Genomic DNA, 17,404 nt, shown 5'->3' with positions numbered 1-17,404 from the left:
TTATAAACAGAAGCTATCAGTAGTAAGTTTTTTGATCTCTAGAAGGAATTATTTTACATATAGATATAGACAAATGTTTCCCCAGTGATGATCTTCGAATGAAATCAGCATTTCTTTTATATAAGTTGGTATGATTTCATTCCTAAATACTTCTATACTACTTAGAATCTAGGCTAAGGGAGTAGAGGGGTAGGTGAGACCAAGAGATACTGGTACGGTAAGCTCTTGCTAAGCATTCAATGAATGAATGAATGATAGATATATAGAGAGATTGAGATTGTATGTGTGTATGATAAAAATTAAAAATAAGTCAGATTTAAAATTTATGTGTATAAGGAGCCTTCAGAAAATTGTGAAAAAATGCATATTGTGAAAAAAACTATGCTTGAACTTAAGAGTTTTTATCCAGCTACAATTTCCCAGCTGTCTTCAAGTGACCAACTTTGGTATTCCTACATACAAGTGTACTGACAGAAAGAAAATCATACAGCCTTATTATATCTCATCATTCTGTATCAACATGGGTAGTCAGACCCATGCAATAAATTTGACTTCATTTTAAATATTTCACCATCTGTATTAAAAGATACAGCAACATAGTACCTACCATTGCCATAGGTGGGCTGTGTCTTTGACAATCTGTGAAAACTTTCAGTTTAGACAGCTTATATATCAGGTGGGAACAAACTTCAAGCTGACCTATCATGATGCCCTGAAAACGCACCTAGTGGCATGGAAAGGGCTTGAAACATTCATGGTGATAGTAAGACTTGGAACGGCGCAGAAGGCCTAACTATGTCACAGCGCTCAAATACTTGAGGTTGAGTGGAAGGAAGGTAGATGACAGCATTGAGGTGGGAAGAAGGTAGAGTGGCACCCAGGAAGGTGGGATTGGCCCTGGCGTGTGCAGTTCTGTTGTAGAAGGGCAGCAAAGCAGTTCTTTAAGGAACAGGTCCTCAGAGGAGACCCAGGACCACTTGCATCAGAATCACCTGATGTGCTTTTTGAATTTCTGACTCTGGCTTAGTCCTAATCAAAAGTGGCAGCTACAAAGAGTGCATTTCTGATAGGGTCCTCAGGTGATTGTGACTGAAAGTGAAGTTTGGGATCCACGAGTGGGAAGCTGAGACGATGCCAACCCGACCTCCTAGCTGCAGGTGTTGAGTAGTCCTCTCTGCTTCAGGGCTAACTGTAGAGAAGCAGGCAGTCACCGTGAGAAGTCAGAGGTGATGTTGTGTCCGTGCAGTGGAGCTGGGATAAAGAGGCCTGCTCTAGTAACAGCTTTTCTTCGGGCAGCTAGTCTTTTTGTGGGTAGACAGAAGACAAGGAGAACGTAGAATTAAAAAACTCAGGCAAAAGAGCGTTCCTAGTAATTACAGAAAACTTGGAGGGCCAGCGCCGCGGCTCACTAGGCTAATCCTCCGCCTTGCAGTGTCGGCACACCGGGTTCTAGTCCTGGTCGGGGCGCCGGATTCTGTCCCGGTTGCCCCTCTTCCAGGCCAGCTCTCTGCTGTGGCCAGGGAGTGCAGTGGAGATGGCCCAAGTGCTTGGGCCCTGCACCCCATGGGAGACCAGGATAAGCACCTGGCTCCTGCCCTCGGATCAGTGCGGTGCGCTGGCCGCAGCGCACCGGCCGCGACGGCCATTGGAGGGTGAACCAATGGCAAAGGAAGACCTTTCTCTCTCTCTCTCTCTCTTACTGTCTACTCTGCCTGTCAAAAAAAAAAAAACTTGGAGAATCCTTACAGATTTTTGGTTATTACAGAATATGCTTTGAGAATCATTTCTTTATCCAAGATTTCTCCTCCTAATTCTAAGTAAAAGAAGATGCATTAATAAATCTCTAGTTCTGCTTACATATCCCAGTATTGTACATCTTATTTTTAAAGATGTTTATTTTAAAACAAACTTGCTGCTGAACATTTTCTGTTCTTTTTGTGTTGATTTTGTACTAGCTTTAGTTCACAAGTATATTACCATGCTAAATTATAAGCTCTAAAATTTGCAGTTTTAGTGTCATTCTTACTCTAATCTCTATTAAATTATGCAAAATGGAGGCAAGTTATTTGCATTCAAAATGAGCGTTCTTTCACAGCTTTGTGAAAGCTGTTTCTACAAATATTTGTATCATTTGAAAGAGACTGAACATATGCATAAAACTTATTTGGAGCTTTTCCAAAAGCATTATATTTTGTTTTAGCATAATTATTTGGAAATATATTTTTAAAACTATTAAATACTCTATTATCATCCTAATAGCTCAAATAGAATTTGACTTCAGATTTATTCCCTTTTGTTGTATAATTTTTAAGCTCTGCCTTGCAAAATCTTAAAGTTTTAGGGTAATGTCATTGACATAAAAATGGAAATTAGTGGTTTTGAGTTGTTGGCTCTGGTTGGACTCATTGTCTCTGAAATTCATTCTGGAAACTATAGAAGTAAATGCAATAGCAAGTATATAAAAAGTTACAAGACTAAGTACAATCTTAATCTGAGACACTTTAAAAAATCTGAAGATTATGTAAAGGTGCATTTTATATTTTTTTGTGAACTATGAAGCCCTATGTGTTCTATTACTTAGAGAATGAGTATTTTGCAAAAGAACATTCAACAAGCTCATAAAATCCTGAGTGTTATCCACAAGTTATCCATTCCTCCCACACAGCCCCTGCCATTTTGTGTCACACATAACTGCCAGAGCTCTTTCAAAATGATGGTCCTCTTCAGAATTGGAGTGGACCCATTTGTTATCCTTTGAGTTAAGCTCCTGTTAGTAGCAGTTTAAGAATAGGAAGGGCTTAGTGCTTTTCAGATTTTGCCACTGTGTTAGCTAAAGGACAGAGGTACTTTGTTTCGTTTAGTTTCTTGTTTTGGAAGACTTTCTAGCCAGTAAAGGACCCTTGGCCAGCTGCTGCAGGGTTTTGAGTGAGATGTAGTATCCTTACCACTAACATTGTCTGTTTTAGAGGCTGCACGTGACACAGTGGAAGATGTTTCCATAACTGCTTAAAAATTTAGGTACTCAGTCAGCTATTTGTCATATCTACTTTTTAACCCATTAGCTCTCCTTCCCCAAATTGCTCTACTATGATCTTTTTTCCAGGAATTTACGTAGTATTCTGTTGCAGGAAAATGATTCCAGTGAGCAATGTTCTTGCAGATAGTTTCAAGGAAAAGAAAACCCAGCTATCTCAGACCCACATATTACTTAAAGTTGGCTTTTTATTCTTCCTATTTTGAGAAATGCCTTTGACACTTTTTCTTGAGAGCTGTTATCTTCACTGAAACATAAGCTCTGAAAAGCTGTCAAGACTTAAGCAAGGCAACGTCCAAGGGAGCCATTCTAAAAATAGTTGATCTTAATAATCAAACTTGGAAAGTTTAAAATTGGACCTAGCATTTGAGACATTAGATTGGGACATCCTCATATCATATCAGAGTGCCTGAGTTTGAGTCCTGGCTCTGCTTCCAATTCCAGCTTCCTGCTAGTGCACATCCTGGGAGAAAGCAAATAATGTCAAAAGTAGATGAGTTCCTGCCATCTACAACGGAGACCTGATTGGTTTCCCAGCTCCTAACTTTCCTGGCTGGTACAATTATTTGGGTAATGAACCAGCACATGTGAGTGTACTCTGTCTCCCTACCTGTCAAATAAGATATTTTTTAAGTAAGTTAAAAAAAAAAAAAAAAAAAAAAAAAGATTTTGGCTGGCGCCGTGGCTCACTAGGCTAATCCTCCGCCTTGTGGCGCCAGCACACCGGGTTCTAGTCCCGGTCGGGGCGCCGGATTCTGTCCCGGTTGCCCCTCTTCCAGGCCAGCTCTCTGCTGTGGCCAGGGAGTGCAGTGGAGGATGGCCCAAGTCCTTGGGCCCTGCACCCCATGGGAGACCAGGATAAGTACCTGGCTCCTGCCATCAGATCAGTGTGGTGTGCCGGCCGCAGCGCGCCGGCTGCGACGGCCATTGGAGGGTGAACCAACGGCAAAGGAAGACCTTTCTCTCTGTCTCTCTCACTATCCGCTCTGCCTGTCAAAAAAAAAAAGGATTTTATTTATTTACTTGAGAGGTAGAGTTACAGACAGTGAAAGAGAGAGACAAAGTCTTCCGTCCACTGGTTCACTACCCAGATGGCTGCAATGGCTGGAGCTAAGCTGATCCGAAGCCAGGAGCCAGGAGCTTCTTCTGGGTCTCCCCATGTGGATGCAGGGGCCTGAGCACTTGGGCCATCTTCCACTGCTTTCCCAGGCCATAGTAGAGAGCTGGATCGGAAGTGGAGCAGCCAGGTCTTGAACCAGTGCCCATATGGAATGTTGGTGCTGCAGGTGGAGGATTAACCTACTGTGCTACAGTGCCGGCCTCAAATAATATATTTTTTTAAAATACAAAGTAACTAAAAATTGAGTATAAAGAAGGTTCTCTTTGTGATTCTAAGGGCTCTTCAGAAACAGTATATGGTTGACGAGAATGTTGTCCTGAGCTAAGAGGGTTTAAACTGATGTTCTGAATGAGTGAAATGGAATAAAATCTGTTCATCTGTTTTGTACAAGAAAGAAATTACAAGTTAAGAGCTTACTTATGTTAGAGTGTTTAAGCAAGTTCTAAAATAATGATTTTACATAGTTGTTCTTTAAATAGATCTTTTTAAAGCACATCAGCTAAAATGAGTTCTGAATCTTTAGTCAATTGCTTATAACTATTTACGTTTACTCTACATTATGATTAATTTGTTTCTTGAAACTTAGCCCGAACTATATTGCTCGTAGTGAAGTGGCACATTTCCATGTCCTAGTTTTCTCATCTCTAAAATGGGAGTGATAGTAGCACCTGGAGTCTTACTGTAAAGTGTCAGTGAGATAATATACATGCATATAGTTCTTGCCTTGAATAGTGCCAGGGTAGCTTAATTTCAGTTACCACAGTATTGAAGTAACACAGGTTCCCCAGTGACACAGGTCACTCTCCTTTGTTCAGGACTCTGCTCACCTTTTACCTGCTTCCATATCTAAAGTAGCAACTTTTGGGGCAGGCACTTGTTAAAGTAGTTAATATACTGCCTGGGACACCCACATCTCCTATTAGAGTGCCTGGGTTCTAGTCTGGCTCCTTTTCCTGATTCCAGCATTCTGCTTATGCACACCCTAGGAGGCATCAGGTGATCCCGTAAGTACTTTGGTACTTGCCACCCATGTGGGAGACTAAAATTGAGTTCTGGACACCTGGTTTCAACCTGCCTCACCCCTAGTTGCTGTAGGCATTTGAGGAGTAAACAAGCAGATGGAAGATTGATGTCTCCTACTCCCCCCTCTCATGTGTGTGTCCCCGTCCCTTACCCTCCCTCCCTTCTTTTTCTTTTTCAAATAAATAAAATATAAAAAGTAGCAACCTTTGCCTGTCACTTTTTTTTATCCCTCTTATTCTGCCCTTTAGAAAAACACTGGAAACCCGTTTTACTTGTTTATTACTTGTTTACAGCACCTGAGACACGTTGTTAACCATCGGTCTCCTCCCTCACTGCCTCCTCCCCTTAGAATGTGAGTCTGCATGGGCAGGGCTGCATTTCCTTCACTGCTGGATCTGCAGTGCCAGAGCAGTAACTGTCATGAAGTTGGTGCTCACTGGATGCTGGTTCAGTAAGTGAATAAATAAATCCTTTATGTTCCACAGCTTCAGCAGCGATGTCTCCTCTTCTGTTCGGTTATTAGGAGCTTAGACCATTCTAAAATTCCTCTGATACTTACTGACTTGGAACATCACGTTCAGCTGTTATGTTAATATGTATCTCAACTCTCTAGTGAAATGGCAATGACTATACTTTTTCTATTTCCCAGAAAATCTTAACATTTGGTAAGAGTAGCAGATACTCATTAAATTACATTTTAAAATGAGCCAGTTGCATCTTCTTAATCTATGTGGTGTTGAGTCTTAAATCCTTTAGTTCATTCAATAAATTTGGTCATTCATTCAACAAATATTTATTGAATGCCTGCTATATCTCAGGTACTATTTCACATGCTGGGCATATAGCAATAAACAAAATAGGCAATAACTGTTCTCATGAAACCTGTAATTAGTAAAAGGAGCCAAATGAAACGGGGATACACATAGATGTGTCACTCATGAAAACTGCTATGAGAAGAGTAATTAGGGTTAAGGCTGTTGGGGGATGCTGTTTCAGGTTGTCAGGAGAAAGTTTTACCCAGTAAAGTAGCAAGCCCTGGGAATTTCTGGTGGAGGAGCATTTCAGGAAGGAGAAACACCAAGTGCAGAGGCCCTAGAACAGGTAGGTTTAATGTTTTAGAACCAACAGTATGGCTGAAGCAGAGTCAGCAGTCTGAGGCCAGTGGGAGATGAAGTCAAATTGTGTAATCCTTTGAAAACAGGTAATAGTTTGGGTTTACTGCAAGTAATATTTGGGGCTGTTAGAAAGTTTTGAATAGAGGGTGACTGATATTTGAGTAGGGGATAATTTGGGTTGATATATGGGTTTTGGAATGTGTGTCAAGGATAGAAAACAGGAAGGTCAGTTGGGAAACCTTTGGAAAAACCCTAGTGCAATGTGAGTCTCGTCTAGACCAGGGTGGTAGCAGTGGACTAGAGAAATTTAATTTCATCCTGGATGTATTTTGAGAGTAAATCTGGTAGGATCTGTTGATGGTTTGGCTATATGAGAGAAAAAGAAGAACTAGAGATAACTCACAAGATTTTTGGCGTGAGCAGTTAAATGGTATGAATTGAAAAGGGCAAGAGCTATAGCTGTTTTTGTTTTTTGTTTTTTTGACAGGCAGAGTGGACAGTGTGAGAGAGAGACAGAGAAAGGTCTTCCTTTGCCGTTGGTTCATCCTCCAATGGCCGTCGCAGCCGGCGCGCTGTGGCCGGCACACCGCACTGATCCGATGGCAGGAGCCAGGTGTTTCTCCTGGTCTCCCATGTGGGTGCAGGGCCCAAGGACTTGGGCCATCCTCCACTGCACTCCCTGGCCACAGCAGAGAGCTGGCCTGGAAGAGGGGCAACTGGGACAGAATCTGGCGCCCCGACCGGGACTAGAACCTGGTGTGCTGGCGCCGCAAGGCGGAGGATTAGCCTAGTGAGCCGCAGCGCCGGCCTATAGCTGTTGTTTTGTCTGTTTGGGAGATTTCTTGAAATCAGCCAGTTTTGGACATGTCAAGATTGAAATGCCTATTTGATCTCCATGTGTGTGATTAGATATATTGGAGTTAAATAGAGAGGCCTGGGTAAGACACATGCATTTGGGAGTTCCTAATATGTAGGTAATGTTTAAAGCCAGAAGACTGAATATGACAGGAGGAAAAAACAAGAAATGCTCTGACTGAATCCTGAGCACTCCAGGAGTGGGAGGATGGTAGCTGTGGTAGAATCAGCAAAGAAGGCTGTAAACACATCAGGTGACATAAAAGGAAAATCAAGATAAGTGTCTTTCTCTTTCAGGAAGCCTAAGATTGAAATGTAATAAGGGAGGCTGATGCTGTGGCCTAGAGGGTAAAGCTGCCTCCTGCAGTGCTGGCGTCCTGTATGGGCACCAGTTTGAGTCCTGGCTGCTCCACTTCCAGTCCAGCTCACTGCTAATGACCTAGGAAAAGCAGTGGAATCAAATGCAGTTTGATAAGTCAAAAATGATGAGAATTTGACCATTGATGACTGGATATGACATCGATGAGGTCTTTGGTAACCTTAACTCTAAGACCTTAATGGTTATTCATTCAAAGTCCCCCGTGGAAATCGAGTAGATGCCTAGGCAGCATTAGTGATCCGCAAGAAAAACCCCTGTTAGACACGTACCAGTTTTGAAAGACTGTGTCTGTAAGTCTGATTCTGCAGAGTGGAAAGCTCAAAATGTTAGGAAGCCCTGGATTTTAAAATCATAACTACACTCTGTATGATGAAGTACGGTATTTAAGAAGGAAGTTTTGGGGCCAATATTATGGTGTAGTGGGTTAAGTGATAGCTTGGGATCCTGGCATCCCATATGGATTTGCTGGTTCAAGTCCCTGCTGCTCTGCTTTTGATCCAGCTCCATGCTAAGTGTCTGAGAAGGCAGTAGATGATGGTCCAAGTGCTTAGGCCCCTGCCATTTGTGAGAGACCTTGGTGAGCTTTCCAGGCTCCTGGATTTGGCCTGGACCAGCCGCCACTTTTGTGGCCATTTAGAGGGGTTAACCAACAGATGGAAGATCTCTCTTCCTCCCTTCCTTTCCCTGCCTTTCAAATAAATAAGTGAATACATAAATAATATTTTTTAAAAATTTCCAAGACATATCTTTAAATGCATCACTAATTCGTCATTTGTTGTTAAAAGCCAATAAGAACTGTTCATAGATTCTGATTATGAAAATTGGGTAATTCCTCATACCCACATCACAGGATAAAGGACTTTTAATAGGGAATGTAATGTCTTAAAAAAAATCTCTTTGAGACATAAGACCAGTATTTTTGTTTTTCTATACAAAAAACTTGTTAGTGTATCTCTTTGGAAGAAGGAGTTTGAGTTGGATTTAATCTATAGTAGTTGTGCAATCACATGTCTCAGGGTCTAGAATTCCTTAAAATCCTGAGTGCTGAATGTAGAGTGGTGGTCCAGTACCTCAGCTTGTGGCTTTGAAGATTTTCAGAAGTGTTTCAGTGACTGAAAGACAGATCTAACTCTTAATTTCTGTTGAACTGCACTTCTTTATTTATGAAAACATCTCTAAACAGATACATTTGTAATGAAGTTCATGATTGTCCAGCTGGCCTTGTTCCTCTCCTTTTTTCTTTATTGTTTATATATTCCTTTTTATATGAAGCTTACCACTTTCCCTTTAAAGTATGTCTTTCCTACTTTTTTTATATCTTTTTTCATACAGCTTCTGTCAAAAATGTGATTATTTAATACACTGTGTATACACTTTAAGCTCAGACCTCTCAAACTTGTAACCTCTGTTTATTGCTAAAGTCATTGGCTATCATGTTAATTACATGATTGTTTTCAGATAGAGGCATGCCCTAACTTCATTAAGATGACATTGTAAGTGAATCACTAAGGGTGAGAATGCTTGAAGATCTCGTATATCTAGGGTGGTAAAGACTTTGGTGTATTCTCTTGTCTTTGACACTCAAAAAATAAAAATCATCCTAAGTGATATGAAAACACATTCTTATATACCATGTAATGCTCAGTATTAAGAAACCAATCTTACATTGCTCCAACTTTTAATCTCCAGTGAAGAGTTATGTTTACAAGTTGGGATAAAGGAGAAGGAAGTTAATACTGGAAGTGCCAAAAGTTATACTGTATACGTTTTGTATATTGTCTGTGAGGTAAGAATTATTACCCCTTAACCTCCCCCATATTATAGTAAAGAAACTCAACAAATCAGGGAACTTGCATGGGATCATGTAGCAATGAAGTGACGGAGCCAGGATTCAAACTCGGGTTTATCTGTCCTGACTCTAGAGCCCATGCTGCATCCATTACAACACATGACCTCATTAAGTCATCACAAATTATTATTTTAAATAATGGTGTATTTGGAATTAGAGCCAGTTCTCCAATGTTTTCATTGCTATTCAAAGTCCTAAACAATCTTGTTTGCTTTCTGAAACTCTACTGTGTATCTCCTAGTCCAGAAAGGGTATTGAAATGCAGCCAAAGAGTAGGTAGTCAAGATTACCTTGAACCTACCAGAATGTGCATAGTTTACACACTAAAGTCAATAAATGTTTTACTTTCAACTACCATTAATAACAAATCAAGCAAATTTGCTATTCAAAACTGTAACTTTCTAAATGGAGGCTAAGTTTTCTACTTTATTATCTCACCTTCTAATTCAGTTACCCCAACTCTCACCACGGACCATTAGCTGTCTTGTTAGGAGAGCATAATTGTGGGCCGGGTGCTGTGTAACACAGTAATGCCTGCCCATGGCTTCTTACCCAGTCCTCCCTCGGATTTTTCTGTTAGGTTGAGAATACATCCTTCCTTGTCCCCATTCTTTTTCTCTAACATTCTGTATCATTGATGTAAGTCAGGATCCCTTGCACACTGAGCATTCCCTCTTCTGAATTCTTAAATGCATTATAAGTCAATGCATACCTTCCTGTTGATGTATTGTCTTCAACTGCTGATTAAGGTCTGTCTGTCTTAGGTAAAACAGTACAAGAACACTTCAAAAATTTGTGGAAAATGGAATTAAAAGATGGGTTTATTTTGGTGCACAATTTTTTCATAATACACATTTTCCCTGAACTTTTTGAAGACTCCTTCAGTATATGATTTCAAAAAACTTCTGTACCAAAATGAACTTTGCTTTAAATTCCTTTTTTTCCCCACAAACTTTTTGAAGCACCCTTATATAACTCCCTTCTGGAGAAATAACCCGTGTCTCTACTGAAAACTTCTTACCATACCATTATGTTGAAAGAGGTATGATGGATTAGTTAAAAACATGCTATGAGTTTTATATCTTTATACTCTGAAATCTGGTATCTTGAACTGTGATCAGTGCAAAGATTTAGCTTCATCATTGGCTATATTAGAAGTTGTCATAGCCCTAACACTCCTGTGAAAGTTCAACACAGGTAAATAGAACAGTGATTATATTTTTAGACTTAATGCCTTACTTCATTTCAGCTTACTTTTCATAATAAGCTGTAGTCATGTGACCAGGCCAGTTTTAAGGCTGTTATTAGTATGGTTGCATCATGTAGAGCCACCAATCTGTAGCCTCAGCTTGGATTATTGGTGATGGCAGATGGAGTCGCTTGGCCTGTCTGCCTGATCATTGCCAAGCCCTGAGATTTAATTTACAAGTTCTGGACAGGATTTTTTAGAATATACTTAACATTGTGCCTTTTAAAGAACATTGTGCTTCTTGGCTTCCTATTTTCACACTGTAAGAATCAAATATGGAATATTATGTTTATTATAGCTGGAGTTTCATTACATACTAATTTGCAGTTAAGGCTGACTAATAGTAGTTTAAGCCAGAGCAAAAGATTTCATTTCCCTGGCCCTGATTGAAGTCAGAAATGCCCAGGTGACGAAGCTCACCTTGAAATTGAAGGAAAATAACCCCTGAAATGAAGGATTTGTTTGTACTGACCTTTAGCCAAGCTCATCGTGTTGATATGTCACAGGCTACTTTTAAATATTAGAAGTGGCATTTTAGTGATCTGAACTCTGATCCTTAAAAATAAGTTTCCTAATGCTTCAGTAGATTAAGCAGTTTTAATTGAATTTTTGTATCTGCCTGCTGCTTGTTCCTTCCAGTGTGTTGTATTTGATGTGCACTCCGTACCCAACAGCAAATCTTGCTGTGTTTGCTGAAGTGCTGAGCATGCATCATTGTGAATGCCATGACAGTGTAAGGAAATACTAAGTGGTAGAGAGAAACCTAGCTGAAGATGTGCTTAAAAGGAAGCAGTTATTCTGAACTGTTAATGTGATGTGGGATTTTTTTCACAAAGATTTTTTCTTTTATTCAAATGTTGCTAAGGATTTGAAGCGTTCATTACCATCTGGACTTGGTCTCTCAGAAACCCAAATTACATCTCATGGCTTTGACAGTACCAAAGAGGGGGTTATTGAAGCAGGAGCGTGTCAAGGTAAGAGCCCGTATATTTGTAAAGGTGGCGGGATGGAGGATGGGAGAAGTTCACCAAGTGCTACTTTCATTAATGAAGCGCAGGAGTTGAGCCCTTTAGTTGTGTGATGAGACACTGGTTGATGCTGATTACCTGCTTTCCTTCTGGAAGTCTGGAGTCTTGCTGTGTGCTGGATGGACAACGATGGCTAGATGAGCTGTCCCCAGTAGAGAGCCCGGGCCTCGAGTCTTGGGGAGCATCCCTGGCTAGCGACGTTTCACTTAGTGTTGTCACAACTCTTAACTGGGAAGAATTAAGCAATTCCGACACCAAGTAAAGATTCTTAGAAGGTTATGCCTAACAATGATAGGCCAATGGTCATAATTTCACTGGTTGTTATTTAGGAAGTGATTTTAAAATACTAAAGTAAAAACTTGAAAATTGTGTCAACACTATAGCATTTAGATTATTCTATCTTGGAACCACAGAATTTATAACTCTAAATTGACTTTGTATAAACAGAGATCTCAAAGCAAATAGGAGGTGTCCTTTGATTATGCTGAATAGCAGGGCTCCAAGACCATGCTCGGATTTCCTGATTTGCCAGCAGCGCTGACAGGAGGACTCAGGGCTGCTGTTTACTACATGATGAATGCCCTGCACAGTCAACAAAGGCAACAGTTCAGGAGGCAAACTTGGGGGAAAACTGAGCCTAATCTACCAAGAATCTCCTCCTGCTAGAGTCGGTCAGGAACTGCTTCATTCTTCCCAGCAACAAGTTGTGATAACTTAAGTAAGATGTTGCTAACCAGGAAAGCTCCTTGCAAGATGCCAGGCCTGGGGTGTTTACTGGGCGCTTTCATATAGGCATCCTCTGTCTAGCTCTCATCAAGTCTAGACTTCCAGAAGAAAGCAGGTGCTCAGCCCAAACCACATTGTTTGTATAAACAGTTTAGTCACAGTGAGCCACTCTTAATCATTGTGGGCGTGAAGGGAGTCCTCCCAAAGTGCAGGTTCCCAGGCCACAGAGCAGAGCTCTCTTAGAATAGGCAGTTGTAGGGCAGCCATTTGGCACAGCTTTTAAGACCCTTCTTGGGATGTCCACTTCCCGTATAGGAGGGCCTGGGTTTGAGCCCCAGCTCCGCTCCCCATTCTAGCATCCTGCTAATGCATACTCTGGGAGTCAGTTCTGCCACTCACATGGAAGACCCATTTTGGATTCCAGCTCCTGCCTTCACCTCCCGTAGCCAACCTTGTAGGTATTTGGGGGACTGGACAAGTAGATGGGAGAGCTCTGTCTCTCTGATAGTTTCTGTGTCTGTCTCTCTCTGCCTTTCAAATAAAATAAGTAAAACAATAAAAATATGCAGTTAGACCTATGCATAACTGTTTTCTATACACATCCCATATATATACTCATGTCTGTTTTTAATAAAAGGGGAAAATATGACTTTTTAAAAACACTCTTTCCTGTAATAACTTAATTTTTTTTTTTTTTTTAATTTGAGGGCAGCCACAGGAGAGAGTGAGTGAGCACTCATCCACTGGTTTATTGCCCAGATACCCACAATGGCTGACTGGACTGCACCAGGCCAGAGCTGGGAACTGGGAACATAATCCAGGTTTTGTATGTGGGTGGCAGAAACCCAATCACTGGAGCCATCACTTGCTGCCTTCTAGGATCCCCATTAGCAGGAAGCTGATTTCAGAGCTGAGCTGAGAGAAAACAAACAAGAATATTCACCACTAGGCCAAATGCCCACTCCTGTAGTAACTTTTCATTTTTACATGAGCAAAAGAATGTAAAACCATGTAAATATTTGGGTGTGGAAAAATAGATAATTTTCTTGATAGAGGTCTTATTAAAATATGTAATGTTCGGCTGAGTATATTTTAATACTACATTTTAATTTAACAGAATGAAAAATGATCCCTGTGCCTGTGCAATTCTTAGCCGTCTTGCAGATAATAGTGTTCTATATTTTTTATTGTAGTATTGGCAAATGCTGTATTCAAGAACAATTTAAATTTTGAAATGTGTTCTTCAATATACAAATCCTGGAAACAGGCTAATCCAGTAGGATTTCTTATACTGTGAAATGGGCTATCTAATGACATAATTTTTTCACTGTTCATTCTTATTTTTTAAATAAAGCTATGGTAGTGGAAATTGAATAAATCAAGGTCAGAAGAGTGAAGTATGCTTGGCACCTGGGTTTTGTTTTAATGGGAGCTTTGGTCATTGAACACACATTCATACTCCTAAATTTCTGTCATTGACATGAAACAGAGCTGATTCTCCAGATTTAGTCAATTAGCAAGATCTTGGCTTTTTTTTTTTTTTTTTTTTTTTTTTTTTTGACAGGCAGAGTGGACAGTGAGAGAGAGAGACAGAGAGAAAGGTCTTCCTTTGCCGTTGGTTCACCCTCCAATGGCCGCCGCGGCCGGCGCGCTGCGGCCGGCGCACCGCGCTGATCCGATGGCAGGAGCCAGGAGCCAGGTGCTTTTCCTGGTCTCCCATGGGGTGCAGGGCCCAAGCACCTGGGCCATCCTCCACTGCACTCCCTAGCCACAGCAGAGGGCTGGCCTGGAAGAGGGGCAACCGGGACAGAATCCGGCGCCCCGACCGGGACTCGAACCCGGTGTGCCGGCGCCGCTAGGCGGAGGATTAGCCTAGTGAGCCGCGGTGCCGGCCTAAGATCTTGGCTTTTTAAGAGTTATTTTTTATTGGGTATTGGTGAATGTAACAACTAAATTAGTAGTTTAAAGGATTATAATATTGAAGAAATAGAGAAGTGATCATTACTTTTGGAGGTTAAAATAAAAAAGCTACAGGCCTAGTTAGCCTCAGCACCAGATCATTTGCCATTTTAGTTTGGGAAGTTATGTACCATTTGTGTTATAGATTAGACACCTCTCATGTTGTGCTGTGGTGGAAGTTCCTAAACAAGATTAATAGATTGTAATAACTAGAGCAATAGAGCGCTGTTTCTAGGGTTATGGAGATGTTGAACTATGGTGGACTTCATTTATTTAACATTTCCTTGTAGAAACCTGGGTGCCTTGGATAATAGAGATACAGTTGTTCCTTAAATGGTGGACTAGATACCACTTAAAATACCTCTCAATTCAGTGAGTAACTTACGGATTAGTATTTTCTGTGTTGAGTTTAATAACATATCGTTGTGTGGATTCAGAACATCTGAATCTCTAATAAGGAATTGCTTAGCCTTGCCGAGCCTCGTGTTTCTTACAGTGTAATGTGAAAGTTTAGTCTATCAGATGTTTGAAGGTTATGTGAGATCCAATCCAAATTAAGGTGACTGATTCTACACCAAAATGTAGTAACTAAAATATGGCCAGTTATTATTAATTATAAGAGCGTAGGTTTGATTCTTTCCCATTAGACAATTTAGTTATGAATTTGATACATGTTTTCTAGAGAACTGGGGAAAGAAAGTAATTGAAGTAAAAGTACATTGCAGACATCAGAGCATCCTCAGCTCAATGTGAAAGGACTCTCCGGAATCTTTTCAACTTCTCAGCGATTACTCTCTTTTCTTTGATTTACTCCTGGGCAGTAGAGACAAGGTTGGGTGGTGGTTCTTACTCTGCAGATAAATAAAGCTCAGGAATGTTAAGTGATTTGCCAAAATATTTCTGACACTATGTGGTAGATAAAGCCAGAATTTCAGACCCAGGAACTCAGTTGTGTTTCATTCAAAAATTGTCTTCTTTGCTCGGGTTCTTAAGCTTGGTTGTGTTTGAGAATCATCTAAGAAAAGCGTAGAAGCCTGTTCTCCTGAGGAGCAGTAGATCTTGAGGAGCTCCCCAAGTGTGTTTTAAAACCTCCAGGAGTGATTCTTGTGATCAGCACTTCTCAGACTTCCAAATACATGCAGATCACCTGGGGATCTTGTGAAAATGCAGGTTCTGGGTCAGTAGGTCTGGGCGGGGGCCTGAGGAGTTTGCATTTCTAACATGCTCCCTCCCCATGACTTGGTTGATGGCCGGGCACAGGCTATGATTAGCAGTGATCTATGCTGTGTGACATTTGATTTGTGATTTGAAACTTTTGGCAAGAATTCCTGTGAAGGCTAGAATTCATTCAGATTTCTATAACAGAGATTAAAACATACTTTAATATCCCTTACATCACTTTGGATTTTTGAATTTTTTTTTCCTTCATACGAAAGAGTTGCAGGTTATGAAATGTTTACTTAAGCTTTAAATTATTCAACCATGGGGCTTTTAACCATATTCTAGTCATTGATTTTGGAAATAAGAGTCCAGGCAAAGTTTTGTTTGGAAGTGATCTTGCCAGATTTTTTTTTATAGTTAATGTGTTTTGCTTGGTTTTGATAGTTTGATGAAAAGTTTATACAAAAACTCAGCCTGCTAGCATCCATTTGTTAGTCACTTCCTGTGAGAAAACAAAAATATTCATTCCAGGGATTTTGTCCTAGTGTTTGAATATCTTAAAGGAAGTGTCAGTAAATCTGTATGGCGGAGGAAAAGGATTTTCACAGTTGCATGTTTGCCCCTTTTCAGGTTCCCCAGCACCACCACTGCCGTCTGTTATGTCTCCTAGCAGGGTGGCAGCTAGTCGACTGGCTCAACAAGGAAGTGATCTAATTGTTCCTGCAGGTATTCACTGCACTGATTGGATAAAGCCCTTCCTGCTACTGCTGAAGCTAACTAACTCAGTTTCATAATCACTTGCTTTGTATTCTTAGGTGTGTGTTGTTCTGGCTTTTTTGGTGGCTGCTGCTGCTTTTCTTTTTGAACAATGAGGGAAATAATCTTTCTAGCCATAGCCTGTCTTTCTGGCCTTTTGGAATAATGAGGCCCTATCTCAAACCTGAAATCCATCTTACGGTGAAAACCTTGTAAACTTTGATTTGTTTTAAATCATCCCTTCTTTTCTCTGGGAAATGTAACTTCATTTACTTTTCCTTAAACTTCCAGCTTTGCAGCTCTGCCCTCTGTTTGCAGTTAAACAAAAAAGGAACCTTCAGCAGTTGAGTTGTTTATTATTGCAAATGGGTCAACTGGAAAAAGTTGTGTCGTCTTATTTTCAGCCTCAACTTATAGTTTGCAAATTGCAACAAAATACCATGTAATTTACGAGTTATTCTCAGTGAAAAATACTTGGGGGAAAAACCATCAATGTCTTTGCGTTGAATTTACTCTGCACTTCATTTTTGCTGGGCTATAAAAATGGGGGAAAATAAACTCCACATTTCTTTTTATGTGAAATGTTAGCATTTATATTTTGTGTCTGAGAATTTTTGAAATTCTTAAATGCATTTGATTTGATCATAGACTGCAGTGAAGCTGTGGCAATGGGTGCTCTGGCTACAGGAGTAAGTGAGGGAAGGGAGTTTTCCTGACTCCAGTTTTTTAAAATCATTTTTACAACTTTTTCACTTTTCCTTACGTCAGTTGTGTTTTTCAAATTATTAGAAGATTTCCATCCCAAATTATTAGCATCATAAACCATGTAGTAGTAGAGTTGGTTTATGTCATAAATTCTTAATTGTTGGAACAGTACATCATGAGAGCTTTATACTGCCTTTGTTAATTATGTCCTTTTTTTCCCTTCTTTTTTAACTTTTTTCTTGTCTCTGGAGTAAAGAAGTTCAGTACAATGTAGGTCTTGTTTCAAACCAGCCTTTCATTCTGGTGGGGGTGTTGGGGTTTGAAATTTTTTTTTTCATATATAGTATTCCCCTCTTCATTATTTTCTTTCTAAACTTCTATTTGTTTATTTACTAGAGAGGCAGAGACTGACAGACAGAGCTCCTATCTACTGGTTTACTTCCCA

The 17,404-nt window shown here is 40.3% G+C and overlaps 1 protein-coding gene across 42 annotated transcripts in view; it reads left to right on the top strand.

Annotated features, from left to right (window-relative positions):
* ARFIP1 (ARF interacting protein 1) overlaps positions 1 to 17,404 on the top strand; it is a 138,090-nt gene that overhangs the window by 60,681 nt on the left and 60,005 nt on the right. For 19 of the 42 annotated variants that reach the window (XM_070047398.1, XM_070047399.1, XM_070047393.1 and 16 more), the window contains 2 exons: positions 11,490 to 11,598; positions 16,129 to 16,224. The exons of 3 other annotated variants lie outside the window; for them this stretch is intronic. In XM_070047398.1, coding sequence (XP_069903499.1) covers positions 11,490 to 11,598; positions 16,129 to 16,224 — 205 coding nt within the window. Of the gene's footprint in view, positions 1 to 9,215; positions 9,313 to 11,489; positions 11,599 to 14,627; positions 14,710 to 16,128; positions 16,314 to 17,404 lie in introns of all 42 variants that reach the window. 20 more of the 42 variants (XM_051819984.2, XM_051819983.2, XM_051819981.2 and 17 more) reach the window with 7 other exon arrangements.

This window comes from Oryctolagus cuniculus, chromosome 8 (assembly GCF_964237555.1).
Source record: "Oryctolagus cuniculus chromosome 8, mOryCun1.1, whole genome shotgun sequence".
NCBI lineage: Eukaryota > Metazoa > Chordata > Mammalia > Lagomorpha > Leporidae > Oryctolagus > Oryctolagus cuniculus.
The sequence above is the reverse complement of the archived record's forward strand: the minus strand, read 5'-3'. Positions and strand labels throughout refer to the sequence as shown.